At 37.7% G+C, this 26,892-nt stretch overlaps 1 protein-coding gene across 3 annotated transcripts in view; it reads left to right on the top strand.

The window, feature by feature from the left end:
- The window catches only part of vps13a (vacuolar protein sorting 13 homolog A), a 361,176-nt gene that overhangs the window by 44,779 nt on the left and 289,505 nt on the right, over positions 1-26,892 (top strand). For all 3 annotated transcript variants that reach the window (XR_009512162.1, XM_059969760.1, XM_059969759.1), the window contains exons 2-3: positions 773-816; positions 26,502-26,544. Coding sequence is in view for 2 of the 3 variants with exons in the window: in XM_059969760.1 (XP_059825743.1) it covers positions 773-816; positions 26,502-26,544 (87 nt within the window). In the remaining variant the exon portion in view is untranslated. The remainder of the gene's footprint in view (positions 1-772; positions 817-26,501; positions 26,545-26,892) is intronic.

The raw sequence follows: 26,892 nt of genomic DNA on the forward strand, positions 1-26,892 counted from the left end.
ATTGCATCAATGTGTTGGGCCCAGAATAGATTTTGACACCCAGGCATTTGAAACTGCTCAGCCTTTCCACTGCTGTTCTCTCCAATAAGGATTGGTGTTTGTTTCCCCTGATTTCCTCTTCCTGAAGTCTATAATCAGTTTCTTCATCTTACTGATGTTGAGTGCATGGTTGTTGTTAAGACACCACTTAACCAGCTGATCTGTCTCACTCCTGCATGCCTCCTCATCATTACATGAACTTCTGCCAACAATAGTTGAGTCATCAGCAGATTTATAAATGGTGTTTAAGCTGTGCCAAGGCACACGGTCATGGGTGTAGAGGGAGTAAAGCAGTGGGCTAAGCATGCATCCTTGAGGTGCGATAGTGTTGATTGTCAGCGAGGAGTAGTTATTTCTGACTGTGGTCTCTGAATGAGGAAGTTAAGTATCTGGTTGCAGGGGGAGGTGCAGAGGCCTAGGTTTCTGAACTTGTTGATTAGTACTGGGGGTATGTTGGTGTTGGATACCAGTAAACGGCAGTCTGACGTATGTTACTGTGGTCCAAGGCCAAGTGGAGAGCCACTGAAATTTGTAATGAAAAATGATATTCCATGATAATGCATCGCACTGTGTGAAAAGATTTCCTAACTGTGGAACCATCTTTAGTAATTGTTACAAATGCTGTGTATTAAAATATAATTTTCAATTGAATTATTATTTCTTTTTGTGTTAATTTACTCTGCACTCAACATGAAAAGTTGGTTTGTATTGAAATTTAAACTTTTTTTTACAGGAGACGTGGTATTCAATAATCTGGAAGTAAAAGAAAATGCATTTGTAAGTTGCTCTTTAAATTTTAATTTGCATAATAAGAAACTATTTATTGTACTGGTGGAAAAATTCAAGGATATGAATTTAATTTCCATGATTATTGGTATAGGAAATTGAACTACTTTGTCTGTTTTGTTGCCTGCCAGAAATATTGGCTATGATTAACCTAATCTTTTGATTCTGGATCATGGTCAGGTGTGAAGCTACAAATGCAAAAGGCTATTTGTACTGCTCAGCCTTTTTCATCTGCCTACAATTGGCATAAGACCGTAAGATATAGGAGCACAATTAGGCCATTTGGTCCAGTTTTTCCCTCAGCCTCAATCTCCTGCCTTCTTCCCATGTACCTTCAATAATCTTATCAACCTCTGCCTTGAATATACAAACCCCATTTCCAGAAAAGTTGGGATATTTTCCAAAATGCAATAAAAACAACAATCTGTGATATGTTCATTCACGTGAACATTTATTTAACTGACAAAAGTACAAAGAAAAGATTTTCAATAGTTTTACTGACCAACTTAATTGTGTTTTGTAAATATACACAAATTTAGAATTTGGTGGCTGCAACACACTCAACAAAAGTTGGGACAGACGCATGTTTACCATTGTGTTACATCACCTTTTAATAACACTTTTTACTCGTTTTGGAACTGAGGATACTAATTGTAGTAGATTTGCAATTGGAAATTTTGTCCATTCTTGCTTGGTATAAGACTTCAGCTGCTCAACAGTCCATGGTCTCCATTGTCTGATTCTCCTCTTCATGATGCCCCATACATTTTCAATAGGAGATAGATCTGGACTGGCAACAGGCCAGTCAAGCACACGCGCTCTGTGTCTACAAAGCCACGTTGTTGTAGCCCATGCGGAATGTGGTCTGGCATTGTCCTGCTGAAATAAGCATGGACGTACCGGGAAGAGACGCCGCCTTGATGGCAACATATGTCCCTCTAAAGTCCTAATATATGCCTCAGAGTCGATGGTACCTTCACATACATGCAACTCACCCACACCATGGGCACTGATGCACCCCCATACCATCACAGATGCTGGCTTTTGCACCTTTCACTGATAACAATCAGGATGGTCGTTTTCATCTTTTTTTTTAAACTTTTTTTATTGCATTTTTAAATGGTTACAAAGTATGAAAAAACAATGTATATAACCCATACCCCCTCCCCTTAACCCCTCCCCCCTAACTGCCCTATAGAAAAAAAAGAAAGAAAGAAAGAAAGAATGCCTGGTTGTTGGAAGATCTCCACATGCTCCATGGAATTCGTAATAACTTTAATATGTATATTTATTTCTTTCCCCTAATAACCAATTGTTTCATCTTCAGAGCATCTATATATTTAATCCTGTCTTTTGTAAATAAGGGCTCCAAATTTTCAAAAATGTTTCATATTTATCTCTTAAATTATAAGTAATTTTTTCTAATGGAATACAACCATAGATTTCTTTCTTCCAAGAATCTATACTTAAATGTGTATCTGATTTCCAAGTAACTGCAATAGCTTTTTTGGCTACTGCCAGTGCAATTTTTATAAATTCTTTCTGATACTTATTTAGTTTGAGTTTCGGTTTTATCCCTTCAATATCACCTAGTAAAAATAATATTGGATTATGAGGAAATTGTGTTCCTGTAATTTGTTCCAGTAAAAGTCTTAAATTTGTCCAAAAAGGTTGAATTTTAGAGCAAGACCATGTCGAAGTAAAAAAGTACCAGTTTCCTGGTTACATCGGAAACACTGATCCGATAAATTTGGATTAAATTTTTTTATTTTTTGTGGTGTAATATATAATTGATGTAGAAAATTATACTGCACTAATCTTAACCGAACATTTATTGTATTTGTCATACTATCAAGACATAGTCTTGACCAATTTGTTTCTTCAATTTTAATATTCAAATCACTTTCCCATTTTTGTCTTGACTTATGGGCTCCTTGCTTAATTACCTGTCTTTGAATCAAGTTATACATGCAAGATATAAATTTTTTGATATTTCCTTTTTGAATTAAAATTTCTATTTCATTAGATTTCGGCAATAACATTGTTTGACCTAATTTTTCTCTTAAATAAGCCCTTAATTGAAAGTAACAAAATAAAGTGTTGTTTGATATTTTATATTTATTCTTTAATTGATCAAATGACATTAATATACCCCCTTCAAAACAATTCCCTATATATCTAATCCCATTTTGAATCCAATTATATAAAAGTTGATTGTCCATTGTGAAAGGAATAAGTCTATTTTGAATTAAAGATCTCTTTGCTAATAAAGATTTTTTTGTCTCATCATCAACATTTATCTTATTCCATAAATCAATCAAATGTTTTAATATAGGAGATTCTTTCTTTTCCCGTATCCATTTAGATTCCCATTTGTATATAAAATCTTCTGGTACGTTTTCTCCTATTTTATCTAATTCTATTCTAATCCATGCCGGTTTATCTTTCTCGAAAAAAGATGCAATAAATCTAAGTTGATTTGCTTTATAATAATTCTTAAAATTTGGAAGTTGTAATCCTCCTAGATCAAATTTCCATGTCAATTTTTCCAACGATATTCTGGACATCTTACCTTTCCAGAGGAATTTCCTCAGATATTTGTTTAACTCTTGAAAAAACTTCTGGGGTAATTGTATTGGTAATGATTGAAATAAATATTGTAATCTAGGGAATATATTCATTTTTATAGTATTTACTCTACCTACTAATGTTATTGGTAATGCCATCCATTTTTCAAGATCTTCCTGAATTTTTTTCAAAAGTGGTAAGTAATTTAATTTGTATAAGTTTTTTATATCATTATCAACTCTTATACCTAAATATTTTATACCATTTGCTGGCCATCTAAATTGAGTTATTAATTGACATTGATTATAATCTCCTTTAGTAAGAGGTAAAATTTCACTTTTATCCCAATTTATTTTATAACCCGATATTTTCCCATATTCTTCTAGTCTATAAGATAATTTGCGTAGTGAATGTAATGGATCTGTTAAATAAAGTAGAACATCATCAGCAAATAAGTTAATCTTGTATTCTTCCTGATTAACTCTGAAACCCTTAATATCTGGGTCCATTCTGATTAATTCAGCTAGTGGTTCTATTGCCAACACAAATAAAGCAGGTGATAGTGGGCAACCTTGCCGAGTTGATCTTGTTAACTGAAATGATGTTGAAATTTGACCATTTGTCACTACTTTAGCTTTGGGATTAGTATTTAAGGTTTTAATCTATTTTATAAATGATGTTCCTAGTCCATATTTTTCCAATACCTTAAATAAAAAAATCCCATTCCAATCTATCAAATGCTTTTTCTGCATCTAAAGCAACCGCCACACTCATTTCCTCCCTCTTTTGTGCTAAATGGATTATACTAAATAACTGAGTTACATTATCTGCTGATTGTCTATTTTTGATAAATCCTGTTTGATCCATATGCACTAATTTTGGTAAGCATTTAGATAATCTATTAGATAAGATTTTTGCTATTATTTTATAATCGGTGTTTAATAAAGAAATAGGTCTATATGATGCTGGTTTTAAAAGGTCTCTGTCTTTTTTTGGCAATACTATTAAAATAGCTGTTGAAAAAGATTCTGGAAGTTTATGCGTTCTTTCCGCCTGATATATTAACTCCATAAAAGGAGGAATTAATAAATCTTTAAACTTTTTATAAAATTCAGGTGGAAAACCATCTTCTCCTGGAGATTTATTACTTTGAAGTGATCCCAAAGCTTCTTCAACTTCTTTCAATGTAAAAGACATACCTAATCCCTTCTGTTCTTCTGTATTTAATTTTGAAAGAGTTATTTGTGATAAAAATTCTTCTATCTTAACGTCATCATTCTTTGATTCTGATTTATACAACTCAGAATAAAAATTCTTAAAAGCCTCATTAATTTCTAGAGGTTTATAAGTAATTTCATTCACTTTTGTTCGAATTGCATTTATTGTTTTAGAAATCTGATCTGTTTTTAACTGCCATGCAAGAACTTTATGTGATCTTTCACCTAATTCATAATATCTCTGTTTAGTTCTCATAATTGCTTTTTCTGTTCGATATGTCTGGAGTGTATTATATTTTAACTTCTTATTAATAAGTTGTCTTCGTTTTTCTTCTGTCATATTTCTTTGAGATTCTTTTTCTAATTTTATAATCTCTTTTTCCAATTGATCTATTTCTATCATATATTCCTTCTTAATTTTAGAAGTATAACTTATTATCTGACCTCTCAAATATGCTTTCATTGCTTCCCACAATATAAATTTATCATCAACTGAATGTAAATTTGTATCTAAAAAGAACTGAATCTGCTTTTTCATAATATCACAAAAATCTTGACGTTTTAGTAAAATTGAATTAAATCTCCATCTATAAATTGATTCCTCTTTATCTATCATTATCATTGTCATTATTAAAGGAGAGTGATAAGACAATATTCTTGCTTTATATTCCATGTTTTTCACTTTATCTTGAGTATTTGTTGATAATAGGAAAAAATCTATCCTTGAATATGTTTTATGTCTATTTGAATAGAATGAATAATCCCTTTCTTTTGGATTGATTCTTCTCCATATATCAATCAAATTTAAATCTTTCATCAATGATAGAGTTAATTTTGCTACTTTTGATTTTGTAATAGCCTTTGTTGATCTATCTAAAACTGGATCTAAACAAAAATTAAAATCTCCACCTATTAATATTTTATCATGTGCATTAGCCAAATTCAAAAAGACCTCCTGTATAAATTTTACATCATTTTCATTTGGTGCATAAATATTCATAAGAGTCCATAGTTCTGAAAAAATTTGACAATGTATAATTAAATATCTTCCTGCCGAATCAATTAATACATTTTGTATTTTAATTGGTAAATTTTTATTAACCAAAATTGCAACTCCTCTTGCCTTTGAGTTAAATGAAGCTGCAATAACATTTCCAACCCAGTCTCTTTTTAATTTCTGATGTTCTATATCCGTTAAATGAGTTTCTTGTAAGAAAGCTATATCTATTTTCATTTTTTTAATGTATGTTAAAATTCTTTTTCTTTTTATTGGTCCATTAAGCCCATTAACATTAAAACTTAAAAAATTCAATAAATTAGTCATTATTTTTATTTATGTTACTCCAATCTATAATAATACCTAATCTTTCAACTTTCATTGTATCCTGGGAAATCTTTTTAGAAGTCTCCATGTTGCTATGTGTGTCCCCACCAATCATCCAGGCAAAAGAATAGAAGAAAAATAGAAAATAAAGAAAAAAACAAAATACCCCCCTACTAATGTTGTGAAAGAAAGGAAACACAACATTACCCCCCTCTATTGTACGGGTCATGGCAATCGCCATGATTACACACGTGAACCCCGTAGTAACCGATTCAAAGCTCCCCAGCCCCCCCGCAACATAAAAAATATATATATAAAAAAAACGTACTATTCTCAATTAATATTTCTAAAATATTACTTTTCTCCCTTATATCGTCCTTAAATGTCCATCAGTTCCATTTGCTTTCTCTGTCTTCGTCTTTAACCATTACATTTAGAAATCTCTGCTTTTAATTAACGAAGAGATGAAAGTTTTTGTGCAAACACCTCCGCATCTTGATAATCAGAAAAAAATCTTTTTCCTTCCTCCAAAAAAATTATCAGTGTTGCTGGGTGACGCATTAAAAACTTATAACCTTTTTCCCACAAAACCTTTTTAACTGGATTAAATTCTTTCTTTCTCTTCAAAAGGTTATAACTTATATCAGGATAAAAAAGAACTGGTTTCTCAGCTATCATCAACGGACCTTTTCTTCTTTTAGCACCCTGGGCAGCCGCCCTCAAAATCTTTTCTTTATCCTGGTATCTTAAACATCTTATCAAAATTGATCGCGGATTTTGATCATCTTGAGATCTTGGTCTTAAGGCTCTGTGCACCCTTTCAATCTCAATTAAAGTTTCTTCTCCATTTCCAATTTTTCAGGAATCCATTTTTGAAAAAAATTTATTGGGTCTTCTCCTTCGGTACCTTCTTTAAGTCCAACAATTTTAATATTGTTGCGTCTACTAAAATTTTCAAGTTTATCAATTTTTCCCACGAGTTGTTTTCTTTCTGATGTCCAGGCATCATTATCATCTTCCATCCTCTTCATTCTTCCCTCCATTTCTTCCATTTTGACGTCCAAATCTATAATTTTCTTTTCCATTTTTTCCTGTTTCTTTGTCATTTTATCAAACATAGCCTCCATATTTGTTATTTTTTCTGTAATTACTTTTTGGTTACTTTTAATTACTTTTTCTAATTTTAGTAATCTATGCATTATTTGCCTCAAAGTCTTTTTTGTATTTTCAGAGGAACTTTCATCTTCTCCATCTTCGTCTGATTTTTCCAGAGAGTCCGGCTCTCTCTCAGACTCACTTTCACTGTCGGTTTCAGTCGTTGCTGGGTTTTGTAGTTCTGGTTGCTCTCTTTTGCGCATGCTCGTTCCTTTACGCTTGCGCAGTTCTCGTTGATCTTTCCCTTTAGAAATGGCCGATGCTGCCGCAGTCTCCTTTTCTGTTTCACCGGTGGTGTGTTGTACCTGAGTCCGCGGTTCTTCGGTAGAAGTAGGCCTTGATTCTGTTCCAACTTGAGCGGTCTTCGCGGTAGCAGTTTTCTTCGTCCTCTGTTTATGAGGCATAGCTTAAAACAATCTGGAGTAGTTTATAAGTAACCTTAAAAAAGTATTAATTAACTTTTCTTCACTTAAACATTAATTTATTAACTTTTTTACGGGAGGGCTGGGTTCCAGCGTCTCGATCCTACGTCATCACGTGATGTCCCCCTCGTCGTTTTCATCTTTGGCATGGAGAACTCGACGCCTGTTTTTTTCGAAAACTAGCTGAAATGTGGACTCGTCTGACCACAGCACACGGTTCCACAGTCTTTTGGTCCATCTGAGATAGGCTCGGGCCCAGAGAACTCGCTGGGGTTTCTGCATAGAGTTGATGTATGGCTTCCTCCTTGCATAATACAGTTTAAAGTTGCATTTCTGGATGCAGCGACGGACTGTTAAGTGACAATGGTTTTCCGAAGTACTCCCAAGCCCAGGTGGCTATAATTGTCACAGTAGCATGACGATTTCTTAGACAGTGCCGCCTGAGGGCTCGAAGATCACGCGCATTCAACAGTGATTTCCGACATTGCCCTTTACTCACTGAGATGTCTCTGAATTCGCTGAATATTTTCACAATATTATGTACTGTAGATGTTGGAAGACATAAATTCTCTGCAATCTTGCTTTGGGAAATGTTCCTTTTGAACTGACTAACAATTCTCTCTCGAATTTTGGCACAGAAGGGTGAGCCACAACCCATCCTTGCTTGCAAAGACTGAGCCTTTGATGGACGCTACTTTTGTACCCAGTCATGCTACCTTACCTGCTACCAATTAGCCTGCTTAATGTGGTCTTCCAAACCGGTGTTACTTGAATATTCTGTGCACTCTTCAATCTTATTTTAACTCTGTCCCAACTTTTGTTGAGTGTGTTGCAGCCATCAAATTCTAAATTAGTGTATATTTACAAAATACAATTAAGTTAGTCAGTAAAACTATTGAAAATCTTTTCTTTGTACTTTTGTCAGTTAAATAAAGGTTCACGTGAATTAACATATCACAGATTTTTGTTTTTATTGCATTTTGGAAAATATCCCAACTTTTCTGGAAGTGGGGTTTGTACATAAAGACTTGGCCTCCACAGCTACCTGTGGCAAAGAATTCCTCAGATTCACCACTCCCTGGTTAAAAAAATTCCTCCTCATCTCTGTTCTAACTGGGCATCCTTTGTCCTGAGGCTGTGTCCTCTGGTCTTAGACTTTCCTACCATAAGAACCATCCTCTCCATTATCTGCTCTGTCAAGGCCTATTGCGATTCAATAGGTTTCAATGAGGTTATCCCTCATCCTCATTCTTCTGAATTCTAGCAAATACAGGCCTAGAGCCATCAAACACCAATTTTCTGGCACTCTGGTTCGCATCCCCCTGCAACTCTGGTTTAAACCCCACCGTACAGCGTTAACAAACCTTCCCGCTAGGACATTAGTTCCCCTCCAGTTCAGGTGCTAACTGTTGCTTCTGTACAGGTCCCACCTTACCCGGAAGAAAGGCCAATGATCCAAAAATCTTATGCCCTCCCTCCAACACCAACTCCTGAGCCACATATTAAACTGTATGATCTTTCTCCTTCTAGCCTTACTAGTACGTGGCATGGGTAGCAATCCTGAGATCACTATCCTGCAGGTCCTGCCCTTTAACTTAGCACCCAACTCCCTGAACTCCCTATGCAGAACCTCAGCACTCATCCTACCCATGTCATTTGTATTTACGTAGACCACATCTTCTTGCTGTTCACTCCCACACTTAAGATTGCTGAGGAATGCGGATATATCCAAGATCCTGGCACCTTGGAGGCAACATACCATTCGTGAATCTCATCCTCATCGGTCTCCCTAACTAATGAATTTCCTATCACCACAGTGTGCCTCTTCTTTCCGTTTCCCCCGCTCACCCCCCCCCCCCCCCCCAAAACCATTTTGAGTCACAGAGGCAGTCTCTGTGCCAGAGATCCAACCACTGTGACTTTCCTCTGGTAGGTCATCCCGCCCTGACAGTATCCAAAGTGATATACCTGTTGTGAGGGATATGGCTACAGGGGTACTTTGCAATGGCTCCTTAACCCCCTTTCCCTTACTGACTGTCACCCAGTTTCTTATGTCCTGCTGTTTGGGTGCAAGCACCTCTCTGTATCTGATCTATCACCCCCTTAGCCTCCCAAATGATCCGGAGTTCATCCAGTTCCAGCTTCAACCCCTTAATGCAGTCTGTAAGAAGCTGCTGCAGGAGCACTTCTCGCAGTTGTAGTCATCAGCGATACTGGAGGTCTCCCTGCCTTTCCTCAACCAGTAACAGCAGCATTCCACTATCCTGCCTGGCATCTCTACTGTTCTAGCTGAGCGGATATAAAACAGAAAACAAGAACAACTAAGCTTCTCTTTCTTTTGTTTTCTTTGATTGAAGCCTCATTTTGTTAAAGCCTCGAAGTGCTAAAATTTCAAGATTGCCACTCTATGTCTGTTACAGCTGCTGCGATAATGGCAGCTTCACTTGCTCCTGCCTTTTTTTAACTTGCTCTTGCTAATCAAATCCAAATGCTGATTGCTCACTGGTCAAAGCTGTTTCTCGCAGTAGCAACCCACTGCTGCTTTTTATCCTCAGGTTGTCAACCTGATTGAAGTCCCCTCTTGTCAAAACTTCTGATGTCCAGTTTGACCTCTGGTCAAAGCTCCAGTATGTTATTATTTTGCAGGAGCTTGTACTTTTTTTAATGAAAGATGTGCTTATGTTCTGATTTTCAAATATAGTGATGAAAAATGAGAAGTACATAGACATCTAATTTTTGCATCATCCTTCAAAACAGCATAGGAATATCCTTTTGATATTTATTACCAGATATGTTAAAACAACATCACTGAGTGTGTGTGTTTGTGTGTGTGTATATAGCGCAAACATATACCAAGACTTGTCTCTAATTATCTTTCATATGTTTTGGGCAATTGTTTGATTTGACTTGTTTTAGTTTTTTATATTTCTTCCAGATGCTTGCTGAATGAATGGTTAATGTAAATTAATTTTCAATATCTGTGCATCTGTGCTTGTTGAATGAAGCAGTACATGGATGCCTCAAAATTTATTAGCATCAGTTTTGTAGCAATAGGAAATTGTTGTATTCAACGACTTCATTGAATTGTGTGTGACACGATAACGTTGCTTTTGCCACAAAGCTCCAGTGATCCATCTTCTCTTCTAACCTAGAGTGTTAGCTGCATGAATTTGGACTTTTTAAGACTATGGGTTTCTCCTGTGAACTTTCTTCCCATATCATAGAGATGCTGGTATACGAATTAGCTACTGTGAATTGCCTGAGGTATAGAAAGGTAGCAAACGAATAAGGGGGAAATTGTTTGGTATGAGAGGGAATAGATTACAGGGAAAAAAAAGTGCTGGAATTATTCTTGTGGGAATGCTCAGAGCTAGCATAGACTCTGGGCTACACGGCCAATACAGTGGCAAAAGTTATGGCACTCATGGTCAAAATTTCTGTTACTGTGAATAGTTAAGTGAGTGGAACATGAACTGATCTCCAAGAGTCATTAAGTTAAAGATGAAACATTCTTTTCAAGATTTTAAGCAAGATTAGTGTATTTTTTTTGTACAATTTTAGAGTGAGAAAAGGAAAGGAGCACCATGCAAAAGTTTGGGCACTCCAAGTGATTTGAGCTCTCAGGTAACTTTTACCAAGGTCTCAGACCTTAATTAGCTTGTTAGGGCTATGGTTTGTTCACAGTCATCGTTAGGAAAGGCCAGGTGATGCAAATTTCAAAACTTTATAAATACCCTGACTCCTCAAACCTTGTCCCAACAATCAGCAGCCATGGGCTCCTCTAAGCAGCTGCCTAGCGCTCTGAAAATTAAAATAAATGATTTCCACAAAGCAGAAGAAGGCTATAAGAAAATAGCAAAGTGTTTTCAGGTAGCTGTTTCCTCAGTTTGTAATGTAATTTAAAAAATGGCAGTTAACAGGAATGGTGGAGGACAAGTTGATGTCTGGAAGACCAAGAAAACTTCCTGAGAGAACCGCTCGTAGGATTGCTAGAAAGGCAATCAAAACCTCGTTTGACTGCAAAAGACCTTCAGGAAGATTTAGCAGTCTCCGGAGTAGTGGTGCACTGTTCTACTGTGCTGCGACACTTGCATAAATATGACCTTCATGGAATAATCATCAGAAGAAAACCTTTCCTGCATCGTCAACACAAAATTCAGCGTCTGAAGTTTGCAAAGGAACATCGAAACAAGCCTGATGCATTTTGGGAACAAGTCCTGTGGACTGATAAAGGTAAAATAGAACTTTTTGGCCGCAATGAGTAAAGGTATGTTTGGAGAAAAAAGGGTGCAAAATTTCATGAAAAGAACACCTCTCCAATTGTTGAGCACGGGGGTGGATTGATCATGCTTTGGGCTTGTGTTGCAGCCAATGACATGGGGAATGTTTCACTGGTAGAAGGAAGAATGAATTCAATTAAATACCAGCAAATTCTGGAAGCAAACAGTACACCATCTGTGAAAAAGCTGAAGATGAAAAGAAGATGGCTTCTACAACAGGATAATGATCCTAAACACACCTCAAAATCCACAATGGACTACGTCAAGAGGCACAAGCTGAAGGTTTTGCCATGGCCATCACAGTCCCCCGACCTAAACATCATTGAAAATCTCTGAATAGACCTCAAAGGAGCAGTGTATGCAAGACGGCCCAAGAATCTCACAGAAATCAAAGCCTTTTACAAGGAAGAATAGGCGAAAGTCCCCCAAATAAGAATTGAACATTTGGCTACAGAAAGCGTTTACGAGCTGTCATACTTGCCAAAGGGTGTGTTACTAAGTACTGACCATGTAGGGTGCCCAAACTTTTGCTTTGGGTCTTTTTCCTTTTTTGTTATTTTGAAACTGTAAAAGATGGAAATAAAAAAAGTAATCTTAAAATATTAAAGGAATGTGTCATCTTTAACTTTATGCCTTTTTGGAAATCAGGGCATCTTTTACTTGCTTAGCTATTCACAGTAACAGAAATTTTGACCAGGGGTGCCCAAATGTTTGCATGCCCCTGCATAAAAATGAGTAAATTTCTGTTCCTTTTCTGAATATGGTCAGAAAGGTGAGAGCTTGAGTTGGAGATTGTTATTGTTTCCTTATTCCTATTTTATGTAATTGGGGAAAATTTTGTCTTTATAGAAAACATCCACCCCATACTGATTAAGAAGGTGAATGACTACCATCTTGCTAAAGCAGTTAATAGGTGACAGTGACACTTGTATTCTGAAATGAATAAATAAATGTTTATTTTTTAATGTAATATCTGATTTGTTTTGAATTTTATCAAGTACATTGCTAAAATCCACAGAGACCATGTATAAATGATATACTCCATGTCCTGTTATTCTTCTCCATGATCTACTGTTCTCTCTGTTAGATTTCCCCCTTGTTCAGCCCTTTACCTCTTCCACCTATCACAGCCCAGTTTATTAGTTCACCCTCCCCCACCCCCACCCACCCACTTTCCTCATCACCTCGTCTCCTTCCCCCTCCCTCCCACTTCTTGTTCGGGCTTCTCCCCTCCCCCCGCCTTCACAGTCCTGCTGCAGGGTCTTGGTCTCAAATGTTGACTATTTATTGCTCTCCATATTGCCTGACCTGTTGAATTTTTCCAGCATTTTGTGTCTGTTGCTCTGGATTTCCAGCATCTGCAAAATCTCTTGCATGTTTAAATATGGTTGGTTTGATCCAATGTTCCCTTCAGTCCACAGTTAATTGCCATTCTGTCATTCAGATTTTTCTAGTAATCTCTCCTGTTTGTTAAATGAACTGGTATTTAGATACCTTGTCTATTTAGCGTATCCCTTTCTTAAAAAAAATGGAGATTCATTAACAATCTTCCAATCTGCCAGCTAGCACATGGATCAGTACAGCCCAGAAGCAGGCCTCTTTAGCCCAGGATACTAAATTAAACTACCCCTTCTCCTTGCATATCATCCATATCCCTATATTGCCTGCATATTCTTGTAGCTACCTAAAAGCCTCTTGAATGGATCTACTTCACTACCACCCTGCTGGAGCATTCTACACATGTACCACTCTGTTTAAAATAAAACTTGTCCTACACAACTTTTAGAAAAGATTGTCAATCACAGTGATTCTCAACCTTTATTTGTTTGTAGCCCACTTGTGACCTTCATTTAATTTACTCTCTGGGCCCCAGCCTCCATATTCTCAATTAGTTGTGGAAGTATTTTTGGTCAATGTACTAATTATTCTAATACACAGTCAATATTTAACGGGATATACTGTATATATTTCCCACCAGCAATGAAAATGCACTTCATATTGTTACTTTGGGTATTAAGTGACATCCTTGCAAATGATACAAACTAGCAAGTTTTTGTATATCTGGTTGCAAATTGGCTAAAGATGATTGAAGATCACCTCTTTTCACAACATCAAGACTGTTGGCAGTTTTTAATAGTAGGTGAAGAGCATAACTAAAACCTCATTCAATGAGATAAGAGGTGGGAAATCCAATTTAAAAACAACTTTGCTTTCTCCCAGAGCTGTGGAACCTATGTTCTTATAACCTAGCTATTTAGAAATTTTGCTTAAGTTGTTACCACACTCTGCAGCTCAATAAGACATCCTTGTAATGTGGTGTCAACTTCATTCACATTCACCCAAAGTGGATCCACCAACCAATCTGGAATATGCAACTGCAGCAGGTCTCTGAACTGAAATTCCCTCTGTGCAGTTGTTTCAAATGATCAACAGATACAATCAGATTGTCATCTTGCAATTCTATTTTGAGAGTGGCCAGTGAAGGAAATTCCATAAATGTGCAATGTCCAATATTGCTGCTGTAAAGTTTGAGTTTTCCTAGGAAAGCAGTAGCCTCTTTACATGATATAGGATTGCAGTTTTCTTTCTTTGTAATAATAGTTTCTTTCTTTGTAAAATAGTTTGTCAGATGTATCTGACAAGTAAAATATGTCAGACTTGGCAGCGACAATTTGTTCTCCAAGCTGCTTGTCATTTGGAAATATTATGATACGTGGTGAACTATGTGCCTGTCGGGACACGCCCCTGCTGACTGCTCCTGTGGCTCCTCCCACAGGCCCCTGTATAAAGGAGATCTGCGGCCTGACGCTCGGCCTCAGTCTCCAACACATTGTATGATAGACACTCACTCCTGGTTCCTTCTTCCAGTCAATAAAAGCCGATATCTCGCCTTACGTCTCAGTGTGAGTTATTGATGGTGCATCAATACTATCGCAAAGTGCAACAGAGCAACGAAGGCAATTATATTTTGATAACCATTGGATCTTTGTATGCATTAGTAGCTGTTCAAAATCATCTTTGTTTCCTTACAAAATTGTTGGAAACAAAAAGATCATGAAGTGCATTTCATTTGTTGATATCCATTATTATAGCAGCAAGGCTGTTGTGTAAATGTCCTCCAATTTTTTGCAACCAAATGCTGACGTTGGATGACACAGTGTATGCAGAAAAACATCAGGCACAGCATTTTTTTTAAACAAGCAATGAATACTCTATCTATTTATCATCAAAGCAATACCATCGGTTACACAAGCCATTATTTCCAGCTGAATATTCTTTTCCAAGAAATAGCTCTTGACTTCTTCAACAACAGTTTCACCTTTGGTAATGTGTCTTAAACTTTCGGGCAAAAGGCATTTCTTCAGTGGCCTGATCATCATTCAAAAACCTACCACGTGTCAGCAGAATGGCTTCATTATCAGATATGTATATTCTATGTGGCAATAATGAATGTGCATTCACCAAAACAAGTGAATTGAACTTCCTTTCAAAATATGATCAGTATCAGAGATTTAATGGAAGTTGTAGTGGTAGACTTCACAAGTTCTTGTCTCTGCAGTTCAGCTGTTTCTGACAGATTACCTCGCTGTTGTAACTTCATGTAACATTTTTTATGTGGGTCAGTGGAAGACGTACAGAACCAGCCACTGCTTTATACAGGCTGATTGGGTGGGGCTGTCTGCAGCAAGTCCAATTTGCAGTTTGTGATTTCGGGGTGAATATGGAATGACACTCAGTAGGCTGCCCTGTAGGGTGTGAACAGTAATTTGTGCATTGTTAAGCAGCAGTAGAGATAACAGTTGATATGCTGCAGCCTCCTCACCTCCCCCTCCACCCCCAATACAGGATAAGCTTTTTGTTGCTGCCTCATTTGTATCATCTTGCATATTTTTCCATTCATTTCATTCAAGGTTTGAATTAAGTTACAGAAAATTATTTTATTTTTTATTTATATATATTTTTTATATATTATTAAAGCAGTGAACTTGCCCTACTTTCTTGTTTGTTTTCACTTGTGGCCCTTACGAAATCTGGCATGGTCTACATTGGTCTATCCTATCTAAGCCTTTGATAACTTTATAGATTTCTCAGCCTCTGATACTCCAGAGAAAAAAAATCAAGTTTGTCCAGTCTCTGTATATAACTGATACTTTCTTCAAAACCTTCACCTCCTTACTGCAATAGTCACGTAAACAATATTTCCAAATGCAGTTTAAGCAACATTTTATACATCTGCAAGTGGCTACCTGACTTTTATATTCTATGCCTCCTGGTGATGAAGAGAGTCATGCCATGTGTCATCTTATTCTACATGCATTGTCACTTTTAAGGATGTGTGAACTTGGACCCCAGGGTCTCTCTGTTGCTGAGGGTTCTGCAAATACTTTCTCCTTGCATTTGAGCTTCCAAAGTACACTACCACCCACTCTGAACTTGATCAGCCATTTCTCCATCTATAACTGTATCTGATCTATATTCTGCTGTATTCTTTCTGGGCTTTCTTCACTGTCCACAGCTCTGAGAAATTTTGTTATCTGTGAACTCAATCCATCTACATTTTTGTCCACCTCATTTATTTAGTTATATATAACAGCAGTCTGTTATATATAGGGGGAATAGCTTTAGGATAGAGATGAGGAGGAACTGCTTTTCCTAGCGATTGGTGAATCTGTGGTATTCTCCGCCCAATGAAGCAGCAGAGTCTACCTCAGTAAATAAATTTAAGACAAAGTTGGATAGATTTTTGTGTAGTAGGTGAATTGAGGGTTATGGGAAGAGACAGGTAGGTGGGGATCAGTCCATGGCTAGATCAACCATGATCTTATTGAATAGTGGAGCAGGGTCAATGGGCAGATGGCCTCCTCCTGCTCCTATTTGTTATGTTCTTGTGTTCTTATTTACCTTCATTACTACTCTGTTTGCATCTGTTGTCACTTTCAGGGAGCAGGGACTTGCTCTGCAATATCCTCAAGTAAATCAATAATCCTAAGGGTCCTGCCATTTTCTGTACATCTTCCTCTTCCATTGTTAGCACATAGTCAAGTGGTTAAGGCATTCATCTAGTGATCTGAAGGTCTCTAGTTTGAGCCTTGGCTGAGGCTACGTATGTGTCCTTGAGCAAGGTACTTAACCACACATTGCTCTGCGACGACACCAGTGCCATGTTGTATGGGTCCTAACGCCCTTTCCTTGGACAACATCGGTGGAGTGGGGAGGCTTGCAGCTTGGGCAACTGCCGGTCTTCCATTTTAAAATAAACCTTGGCCAGGCTTGAGCCCTGGCAACTTTCCAAAGCACAAATCCATGATCTATCAAGACTAATGGAGTCCTACACCTACACACCTCTCTCATTTGACCTTCCACAGAGGAACATGTCACTTATCTGAGTTAAACTCCATCTGCCATTTCTCAACCCATATCTGCAGTTAAGCTCTATCCTGCTGTATTATTTGACTACCTTCTATAATGTTTAAAACTCCTTATTTTTATCTGATCTGCAAACATGCTAATTGGCACATCTGCATTTTTGTCCGTGTACAACCAAGAACAGAGGTCCCAGCATAGATCTCTGCAGGATACAACTGATCATAATTTTAGTCAGAGAACACTGTTTACTGTGGCTGCCAATTTTGAATACAATTTACCATGAATCCCAATATCTTAAACTTCTGGATTGGCCATCCTTGCTAAGTGCTTTACCAAAGTCCATGTAGATAACATCCACTCCCCTACCCTCATCAGTTTATATCAATAAAAACTCATTTAAGTTTTAGAGATGTGACCTGCCTCACACAACTCTGTGCTGATCATTCCCAACAAGCCCATGCTTATGGAAATGTGAGCAATTCCTACCCTAAAGCTGTGCAGCAAACTCTGGGCTGAATGGCCTAATTCTGCTTGCATGTCATATGGTCTTAAAAAGTTATTAGTTTATATTTTAAATCCTGAAGAATCCATTCCTAGTTTATTGAAACTATTAAACGAATTTGGAAAGTTTTCAGGATATAAACTAAACCTTCATAGAAGTGAATTATTTCCCCTAAATGATTCTGCTTCTATATATGATGACTTTCCTTTTAGAGTTACGGACTCTTTCAAATAGGTATTATTACTAAAAATCATAAGGACCTTTATAAAGCTAATTTGGTTCCTTTAGTGGATTGTATGAAGCAATAATTTTATAGATGGAATCCACTTACTTTCGTTAGCCAGCCGAATTCATGCAGTTAAAATGATGATTTTACCAACATTTTTTTATGTATTTCAAAATATCCCTTTTTTTAAACTAAGAATTTTTTGATCAGGTTGACTATTATTTCATAATTTGTTTGGAATAATAAAAGACCAAGAATTGGTAAATATAATTTACAAAAATTTAAAAAAGGATGGAGGTCTTGTTTTGCTTAATTTAAGAATGTATTATTGGGCTGTTAATATACATTATATGTGTTTTTGGTTATATTGGGCTGATAAAAATTAACGACCACCTTGGGCTGATTTGGAATTGAATGCTGTGAAACAGTTTCATTTAACCTCATTATTAGGAGCTTCTCTACCTGTAAAACTGGCCAAAATTACTAATTTAAATTTATACCCTGTGATTAAGCAGTCATTACGAATTTGGTTCCAGTTTCATAATTTTTTTAATCTTAAAAAATTTAAACTTTTTAGTTTAATTTATCAAAATTATTTATTTAAACCTTCATTAAGAGATCCTACCTTTCTTCTCTGGAGGAATAAAGGAGTTTATTCCATCATGGATCTGTTCCAAGATGGCCAAATTGATGTCTTTTGAGAAATTAGTAACTAAATAATCTCTCTTGTATTCACATTTTTTGCAATATCTTCAGGTCAGACACTTCTTACAAGAATATTTAAGTAATTTTCCATGTATATAGGATTCTGACCTGTTAGATATTATTTAAAGAATGAACCCTTTAGTGAAAGGTTTTATTGGGAAAATTTATAATTTATTGTAACAACAGCACAATTACCCTTCACTTAAGATTAAGCAAGATTGAGAGAGAGAGAGCTTAACGTGACCTCGATACAGAAGATTGGTTGCGGATTTTGAAGTTGATTAACCCTTTTTTGATTTGTGCCAGTGACTCATTAATTCAATTTAAAATTGTACATCGTTACTTTGTGACAAAGAAGAGACTGACTAAAATGTTTCCTAATGTTGATAGTGTGATAGATGTAAAACCAAGATAGCTACATTGACACACATGTTTTGGTCGTGTTCTCTAGAGTTTTAAAAATTAATTTACAACCTAATAAATTGACAGTTTTGTTTGGTATAATCCCTCATGGTATTTTTCTATCAGACCAACATGTAATTGCATTCGTTACATTATAGGCTAGAAGGGCTATTTTGTTGAAATGGAAAGATGCTTCTGCTCCTGCTTTGCTACAACGGTTCTTTCAGGTGATGCTGTGTCTCAGTTTGGAGAAAATCAGAAGTCGAACTTTTGATCTTCGATCTGATTTTGAGAAAAGATGGGGTTCATTTGCCCGCTACTATAATCTGATTTGAGTTAATTAATATGGTTTCTTTCCGATTTTTTTTAATGGATTTGAGTTTGCAGATTGATGTTTTTCTTCTACGGAAGCTTGTATAGCTCCGGGGTTGTACTTCTAATGGTTTTTTTTCTCTTAGTAGGGGTTCTTTTTTTCCTTTCAAAAAATATTCTTAATACTTTTTTTCTTATTATTATTGATATATTGCTTAGCTTTGTTAATCAGTTATTTGCTAATTTAATTCCTTGTACATAATGACTTATTGACTTGATTACCTTAAAGTATTTTTTGTTGATCTTCAATAATAATTAATAAAAAAAGATTTTAAAAATGAAATGAATGAGTTCTCTCTGCTATTTTCCTGGCAGTGCTATAAAGGCTCACTGGCCTGTAATTTTCTACATTGTCCCTTTTGCCTTTTTTAACAAAGAAACAATATTGTCGATTATCCAGTTCTGTGGAACTTTACCTTATACCCCTCTCAGTAACATGGGATAGGATACAGATGCAAAATGCTGATTTAACACTTCACCTACTTACTCTGGCTCCAAGCTTCAATTTCCTCCTTTTTTGTGGTCTTGCCCTAACTACCCCCTTGCCTTTTAATGTATGTATGAAATGCCTTGAGACTTTACTTATTCCTGCTTGCTAAGTGCATTTAATGGCACTACTTGGCTTCCATAATTCCTTGTTTGTGTTCTTTCCTGTATTCTTTGGATTCCTTAAGGGTCTTGGTTTCATTTTCCTGATCATTACTTTCTGATTAAAGTTTCAAACTTTCAAACTTCCTTTTTGATTAAATTTACATAATTTTGCCATTCAGGATTGCCATCCTCATTGCAACACGTTGGTTCTAAATTTTGGTCACTGATCTTTAAATGATTCCCATGTGGTAGATATGGATTTACCCAAAGAGTCGTGCTTAGAGTTCTTAAAATGCTCTCCCACTGAAACCAAATGATCTGACCAGGCCGATTTCACCGTACAAGTTCTAGTAATGCCCCTTCCATGCTTGGACAATTTACATACAGGTGTCCCCTGCTTTACAAAAGTTCGCTTCACGCCACTTCACTTTTACGAAAGGCCTACATTTGTACCTGTTTTCACTAACCGAAAGAAATCCGAAGAGGATTTTTGCTTTTATGAAAAAGGCGCCTGCTTTAAACTTGTATTTACCCCGAGAAAGACTACCGTGACTGTGAAGCCTTGGGCGGGCAGGTGTGTGCGCATGTGTGTATGTGCTGATTTTTTTTCCCTACAATTTGGTTTTTGGCTATATCTTCCCAATTCTGGTGAGTGAAGCTACACTGCACACACATTATTTCTACTTTATATAGGCTGTGTATTTATCATATAATTCCTGCTTTTACTATATGTTAGTGTTATTTTAGGTTTTATGTGCTATTTGGTATGATTTGGTAGGTTACTTTTTGGGTCTGAGAACACTCAAAAATTTTTCCCGTTTAAATTAATGGTAATTGCTTCTTCGCTTTATGCCATTTCGGCTTATGAAGGGTTTCATAAGAACGCTGTACTTTCGGATAGCGGGGGAAACCTGTACTGCTCAAAGAAACCTTCTTGGATGAACTTAATTTCTATCCCAACTAAGCTTCTTGCATGAAGCAAGTACTCTACCAGTCAGTATTGGGGAAATTAAAGTCACCTATAACCACAACCTAGTTGATTTTGTATTTTCCTGTAATCCACCTACCTGCTGGCTATTGAAAGGTATAGTTCTGTGCAAAAGCACATGTGTATAGCTTGGGTACCTAAGACTTTTTCCGAGTACTGTATCAATTTTACTTTTTGCACATAGTGCTGCTACAGGAAAAAAAATCAAATTTCATGCCATAAACACGAGAAAGTCTGCAGGTACTAGAAATCCAAAGCAACACATACAAAATGTTGGAGGAACTCAGTAGGTCAGGCAGCATCTATTGAAATGAGTAGATAGTCAATGATTTGGGCTGAGACCCTTCAGGACTGAGAAGGAAGGGGAAAGAGGCCAAAATAAAAAGTGGTTGGAGAGGAAAGAGGCTAGCTGGAAGGTGATGGGTGAAATCAGGTAGGTAGGAAAGATCGAGGGCTGAAGAAGGAGGACTCTGCTAGCAGAGGAAAGTGGACCATAGGAGAAAGGGAAGCAGGAGGGCACCCAGGTGGAATTAAAAGGCAGGTGAGAAGTAAAAGGTCAGAGTGGGAATAAAGGATGGGAGGTGGGATTTGTTTACCGGAAGGAGAAATCGATATTCATGACATCAGATTGGAGGGTACCTGATGGAATATCACCTCCACCCTGAGGGTGGCCTCATCTTGGCACAAGAGGAGACCATGGACCCCGACATGTCAGATGGGAATGGGAATCAAAATTTAAATGTTTGTTCACCAGAAAGTGCTGCTTATGGCAGACGGTGCTCGACGAAGAGGTCTCCCAATTTACAACGGGTTTCATCAATGTAGAGGAGGCAGCTTCAGGAATACCAGACACAATAGACAGGCAGGAGTAGCACCTAAGCTGCTAGCAAGGATAAGTACTGGAAGGAAGATTATTGGGGATGGATGAATGGACAAGGGAATTGGAGGGAATGATCCCTGTGGAAAATGGAAGTGGAGTGTAAAGGTATGTTTATTGGCAGGAAATTGCAGAAGATAATATGTTGGATGCGGAGGCTGATGGAATGATAGGTAAGGACAATAGGAACTCTATCACTATTAAGGCGATGGGAAGATGGGAAATGGAGGAAATGTGGGTGAGGACAGTATCAATAGTGGAGGGGGGGGGGGGGAAACCTTGTTCTTTTAAAAAAGGACACTGGAAACAGAAAGCCGTATCCTGGAAGCGCATGTGGCAGAGATGAAGAAACTGAGAAAAGGGAACAATATTTTTACAGGTGAAAGGGTGGGAAGAGGTCTAGTTGAGATAACTCTGGGAGTCAGTAGGTTTATGAAAGATATTAGTTGACTGTTTGTCTCCGGAGATGGAGACAGATCGAGAAAGGGGAAGCAGGTGTCAGAGATGGACCAAGTAAATTTAAGGGCAGGGTGGAAGCTAGAGGCAAAGTAAGATAAAATTGATAAGCTCAGCATGGGTGCATGAAGCAGTGACAATACAGTCATCAATGTAGCAGAGGAAGAATTGAGGGGGTATAATAGGGAACATCACTGTTCCTCATAGCCAACAAAGAGGCCGATGTAGCTGAGACCTATGACTGCCCTAGAGTTAGGAGAATATGGGAGGAGCCAAAGGAAATTTCGTGACATACGTGAGTGATGATAAACCTGATCTTGATATGGGTCTCTGTTATGGATTAAGAATGGGAAGGAGGTAGGGAGAGGGGAATCATGGTTGAGAGCAGGGGAAGGGAGTGGGAAACACCAGAGAGACATTCTGTAATGATCAGTAAACCAATTGTTTGCAATCAAATATCCTTGCCTGGTGTCTCAGGGCTGGATGTGTCTGGATGTGTGCCTGAAGTGTTTGCACAGTACTGTATATACTACAATACCATGGCAGTGATAGCACCATTCCTACCCATACTTCCTCATTGAATGAGCCTTCTAGAACAGGGGTGGGCAAACTTTTTGACTTGAGGGCCACAAAGGGTTCTAAAATTTGACGGGGGGGCCGGACCAGGAGTAGATGGACGGAGAGTTTTGGTAATACACCTCATAAGAGAAAATAAAATATCATGGGATATGTAGAAAACATGTGCTTTAATTTCAATTGAAAATGAACAAATGCATTACAACAAAATATCTGTCTTTGAAGTCCCATGGTATTTAGCTATTTATTGAAATGACTTTTAAAACACTGAAAATTAAATGAATAAAATACAGCATTTTTTAATAGTAACAGTTATTATTTTAAAGCACTGAAAATTCTGTTATCCTTCAAGATATTATCATCATCACTGTCCTCCTGACTGTCTTTATTTCAAAAACGGTAGGAGATGCAGGTCTACTTGTCCTGCTCCTTCTTATTCAATTGTCCCCTGTGCCAAAACTCAACAACGACCCGCACAATGACAGAACAGTGAGAGCGCGCCAGTATGCGGAGCTCTGTGCTCGCAAATCCCCGCAGGCTATCTCCCTTAGCCGGAACGCTGGCTAATTGTGAGCCGGTTCGGATGTGCCAGGAAATGGGTCGCCACAAGGTCACAAAGTAAAGCGCAAATGTGGAGTAATATGCTGCACCTCAACAAAGGTCAATGTATATAGAGTGCATCATCTATTGGGAAAACGCCAGAATTGCGGGGAAAAAATGTTAACAAGGTTTATTAATATAATTTCATCAAGTTCTGCGGGCCGGATTAAAAAGCTTAACGGGCCGCATATGGCCCGCGGGCCATAGTTTGCCCATGCCTGTTCTAGAATGTCCTCTTTGAGTGTAACTGAATAGTAATACATTTCCTCCACCTTGTTTGCATTCTTCTACTATTATAAAATATCAAAAGTCCAGAACATTGAGCTGCAGGTCTGCCCCCTTTTCAGGTAAGCATCTGCAGAGGTACACCACCTCAGATACTGGATTTGTGCATGGAATTAATTTCTTCTGCTTTACCCATAATACTGCTTAATTTGAAACACTTCACCTCGCCAGTCCCTTCATTTTGATTAAGCTGAACCCTCCTGTCTTTCCTATCAAATGAACTTGGCCCTACCTTCCTCTCAGTTTCTGATTTGCCATTCTGTCCTGAGTGACACTGGCAAACTTTGTACTACAGTTGGTATCCCTTCACTTTGAGTCCAGCGTTTCCTTGTACACATCCTGTTTGCCATAGAAGAGAGCCAAATATTCCTGAAACCTTCTCAGGAAGTGAAGGTGCTGCTCTGCTTTCTTGACTGAAGAGGTGATTTTGATAGACTTGGTGAGATCATCGTGATGTACACTCCAAGAAACTTGATGCTCCTTAAGGCTGATTTATAATTGTGTATCGCATCTATGCCATAGGGTAATGTACACCTCTCCAGAAAAGTTACGCAACTACTGTGATTGGTCTGCTTGGTACCATTGCATTTCCTTCTATGCATTTCCAGTTGCTTCCAGGCCATGTCTGTAGGCTGTGCGTACGCTGATGCGAAATAGATGAAACAAGTCCTCAAATCTACCTGCCAACATGCGAAAATGTTTGAAATGTATTTCCTCGTTCATGTCTCTCATGAAGAAACTCAACACAGTGGCATAGAAACCCCACTGCTGACTAGCATTTTGGCGCATACCAACGCATGCTTGCTACGGCGTAGAGCGACATAGAAGTGAAAATCAGGGCTACAGTGTAGGCTGCGGCATAGCCCATACGCACAAGTATAAATCAGCCTTTACTCTCTCCATGGAGGAGATGTTAACATTCAGTAGGGAGTGGTCAGCCTGCACATTTCTGAAGTCCAGAATCATTTCTTTAGTGTTGTCCATGTTGAGACTCAAGTTATGTTTGCACCAGACTACAAGCCGGTCTGTCTGTCCTATGTATGCTACTGCTAGTAAGACCAACCACTGTTTGTCATAAGTGAACTTACGTATGTAGTTAGAGCTGTATTTAGCTGTACAGTTGTGTGGCAGCAGCATGAACTGCAGTGGACTGAACAGGCAGCCCTGAGGGCATCAATACTCAGCTTAATGGAGCTGGAGATGTTGCTGCCAAAACAGACTGTCTGAGGTCTCTTAAGAAGAACCAGGATCCAGTTACAGAGGGAAATGTTGAGACACAACAAGGACAGTTTGCCCACCAGCATGATGGAGCTAGAGATATTGCTGCCAAAACGGATTGTCTGAGGTCACTTTTAAGAAGATCCAAGATCCAGTTACAGAGCGAGAAGTTGAGTCACAAGGACAATTTACCCACCAGCTTCTGAGGAATGATTATATTAAATGCAGATCTGAAGTTGATGAACAGCATTCTTGCTTAGGAGATGCTATTCTCCAGGTGGGATAGGACTGAGTAGAGACAGATGCTATTCATCATTGGTGGACTGAGGATGCAAACTGATAGTGGTCCAATGTAGTGGAAAGGCAGGATTTAATGCCACCCATAACCAGCTGCTCTAAGCAGTTCATTATTACTGAGGTGAGTGCCACTGGACAGTAGTTATTAATGCAGGTTACTGTTGGTCTCTAATACTGGAATAATTGTGATGGCCTGGAAGCCTGTAGCTGTTTCAGAGAGATATTAAGGATGTCCATGAGAACATCTGCTAGCTGGGTTGCAAAGCTTCTCCACTAAGTATGTTAACAAGCCCTGCAACCTTGCATGGGTTAACCCTGACTGGGTCTTCCTCACATCAGCTGTGGCCAGATAGATCACCACCTTCTTGGGGGAAGAGGAGCCTTCCTCATTAGAGCATCAAACCATGCATAGAAGATGTTCACCCTGTCAGGAAGAGGGATGTCACTGTCATTGACACGTAGTATGTTCTTACAGTCTGTTATGGTTTGAATTCCATGCTACATTCACTGCATGTCCCTGGTATCATAGAAATGGTTGCATGAGGTTGTCTTATTTGTGCTCGGGTTCCTCCTCTATCATTTCTGGACATAAATATTTCAACCTCCATTCTTTCCTTTTGGGAGCTCTTGATAGTCCTATGTATGCCTGAACCATCATCCTTCATTACCCCATCCAAGTGCGCAGCATCTCTGTAGTAGCATGGACCTTAAGAATTAACTATTTTATATCATGGCAAAATTGAGAGATTCAATCATGTTGGTTGAAATTAAGCATTGTGAGTCTCTTTACTGAAAGAGTTCTACATAAAAAAAAAGGTAGAGCATTTGCAAAATGATTCTAATGTTTTACCAGAATCCATTCAGATTGTTTGATGTTCACATAGGGAGCTCATGTATTTCATTCTTTACAAGTGCTGTCACATGAATGATTGCATCATTATTTAATGTACTTGCGTGTCCAGAATTTCCATTAGTCAAGTACCATCTTGGGTCATTTTATGTGGTATTCATATTAATAGACAGGATGTACCTGAAGTGAATGATTGTTAGACTTACTGAAAGGTTAAGGGTACAGTTCAATATCATATTAGAACTTGCATTTATAAATGGGGAGCAAATTTGCTTGGTTAATTGTCATTATCACTAAACTTAAGAGATAAAAACATTAAATTGGGCCACAACATTTTCATGATTAATGTATTGCAGTTTAATTGTTTAATTGTACTTTTCTTTAAAAATTTTCCTCAGTGCGAGCTGCAAGTTCCATTCCAAGTTAAAGCTGGACATATTAGTAAGTATCTTTTTCATTTATGCATTGAGCGTGTTGTATTCCATTTGCGATGTTAGTGGGGATCTAATCTACTAAATACAGGTATTTAAACATAAGCCTATAGGCGTGATATTACTTTATTAATTAAATGGTCTTGATTATAGTTTAATGTCTCTTCCAACCGCTGCTTCTCAGTTTTCTATAACCAGAATAAGAAGTGCTGCAACCACCTTCACTTCTGATGTACAGCATGAAGAATGAGTGAAGTGGTCATCCTGATATTACCCCACCTCATGCGATGCTATAATAGCTCGGGGTGTCGGAGTTCAATTCTGGTGTCCTGTATAAGCAATTTTTGTACGTTCCTTC

This window comes from Hypanus sabinus, chromosome 5, assembly GCF_030144855.1.
Source record: "Hypanus sabinus isolate sHypSab1 chromosome 5, sHypSab1.hap1, whole genome shotgun sequence".
Lineage (NCBI taxonomy): Eukaryota > Metazoa > Chordata > Chondrichthyes > Myliobatiformes > Dasyatidae > Hypanus > Hypanus sabinus.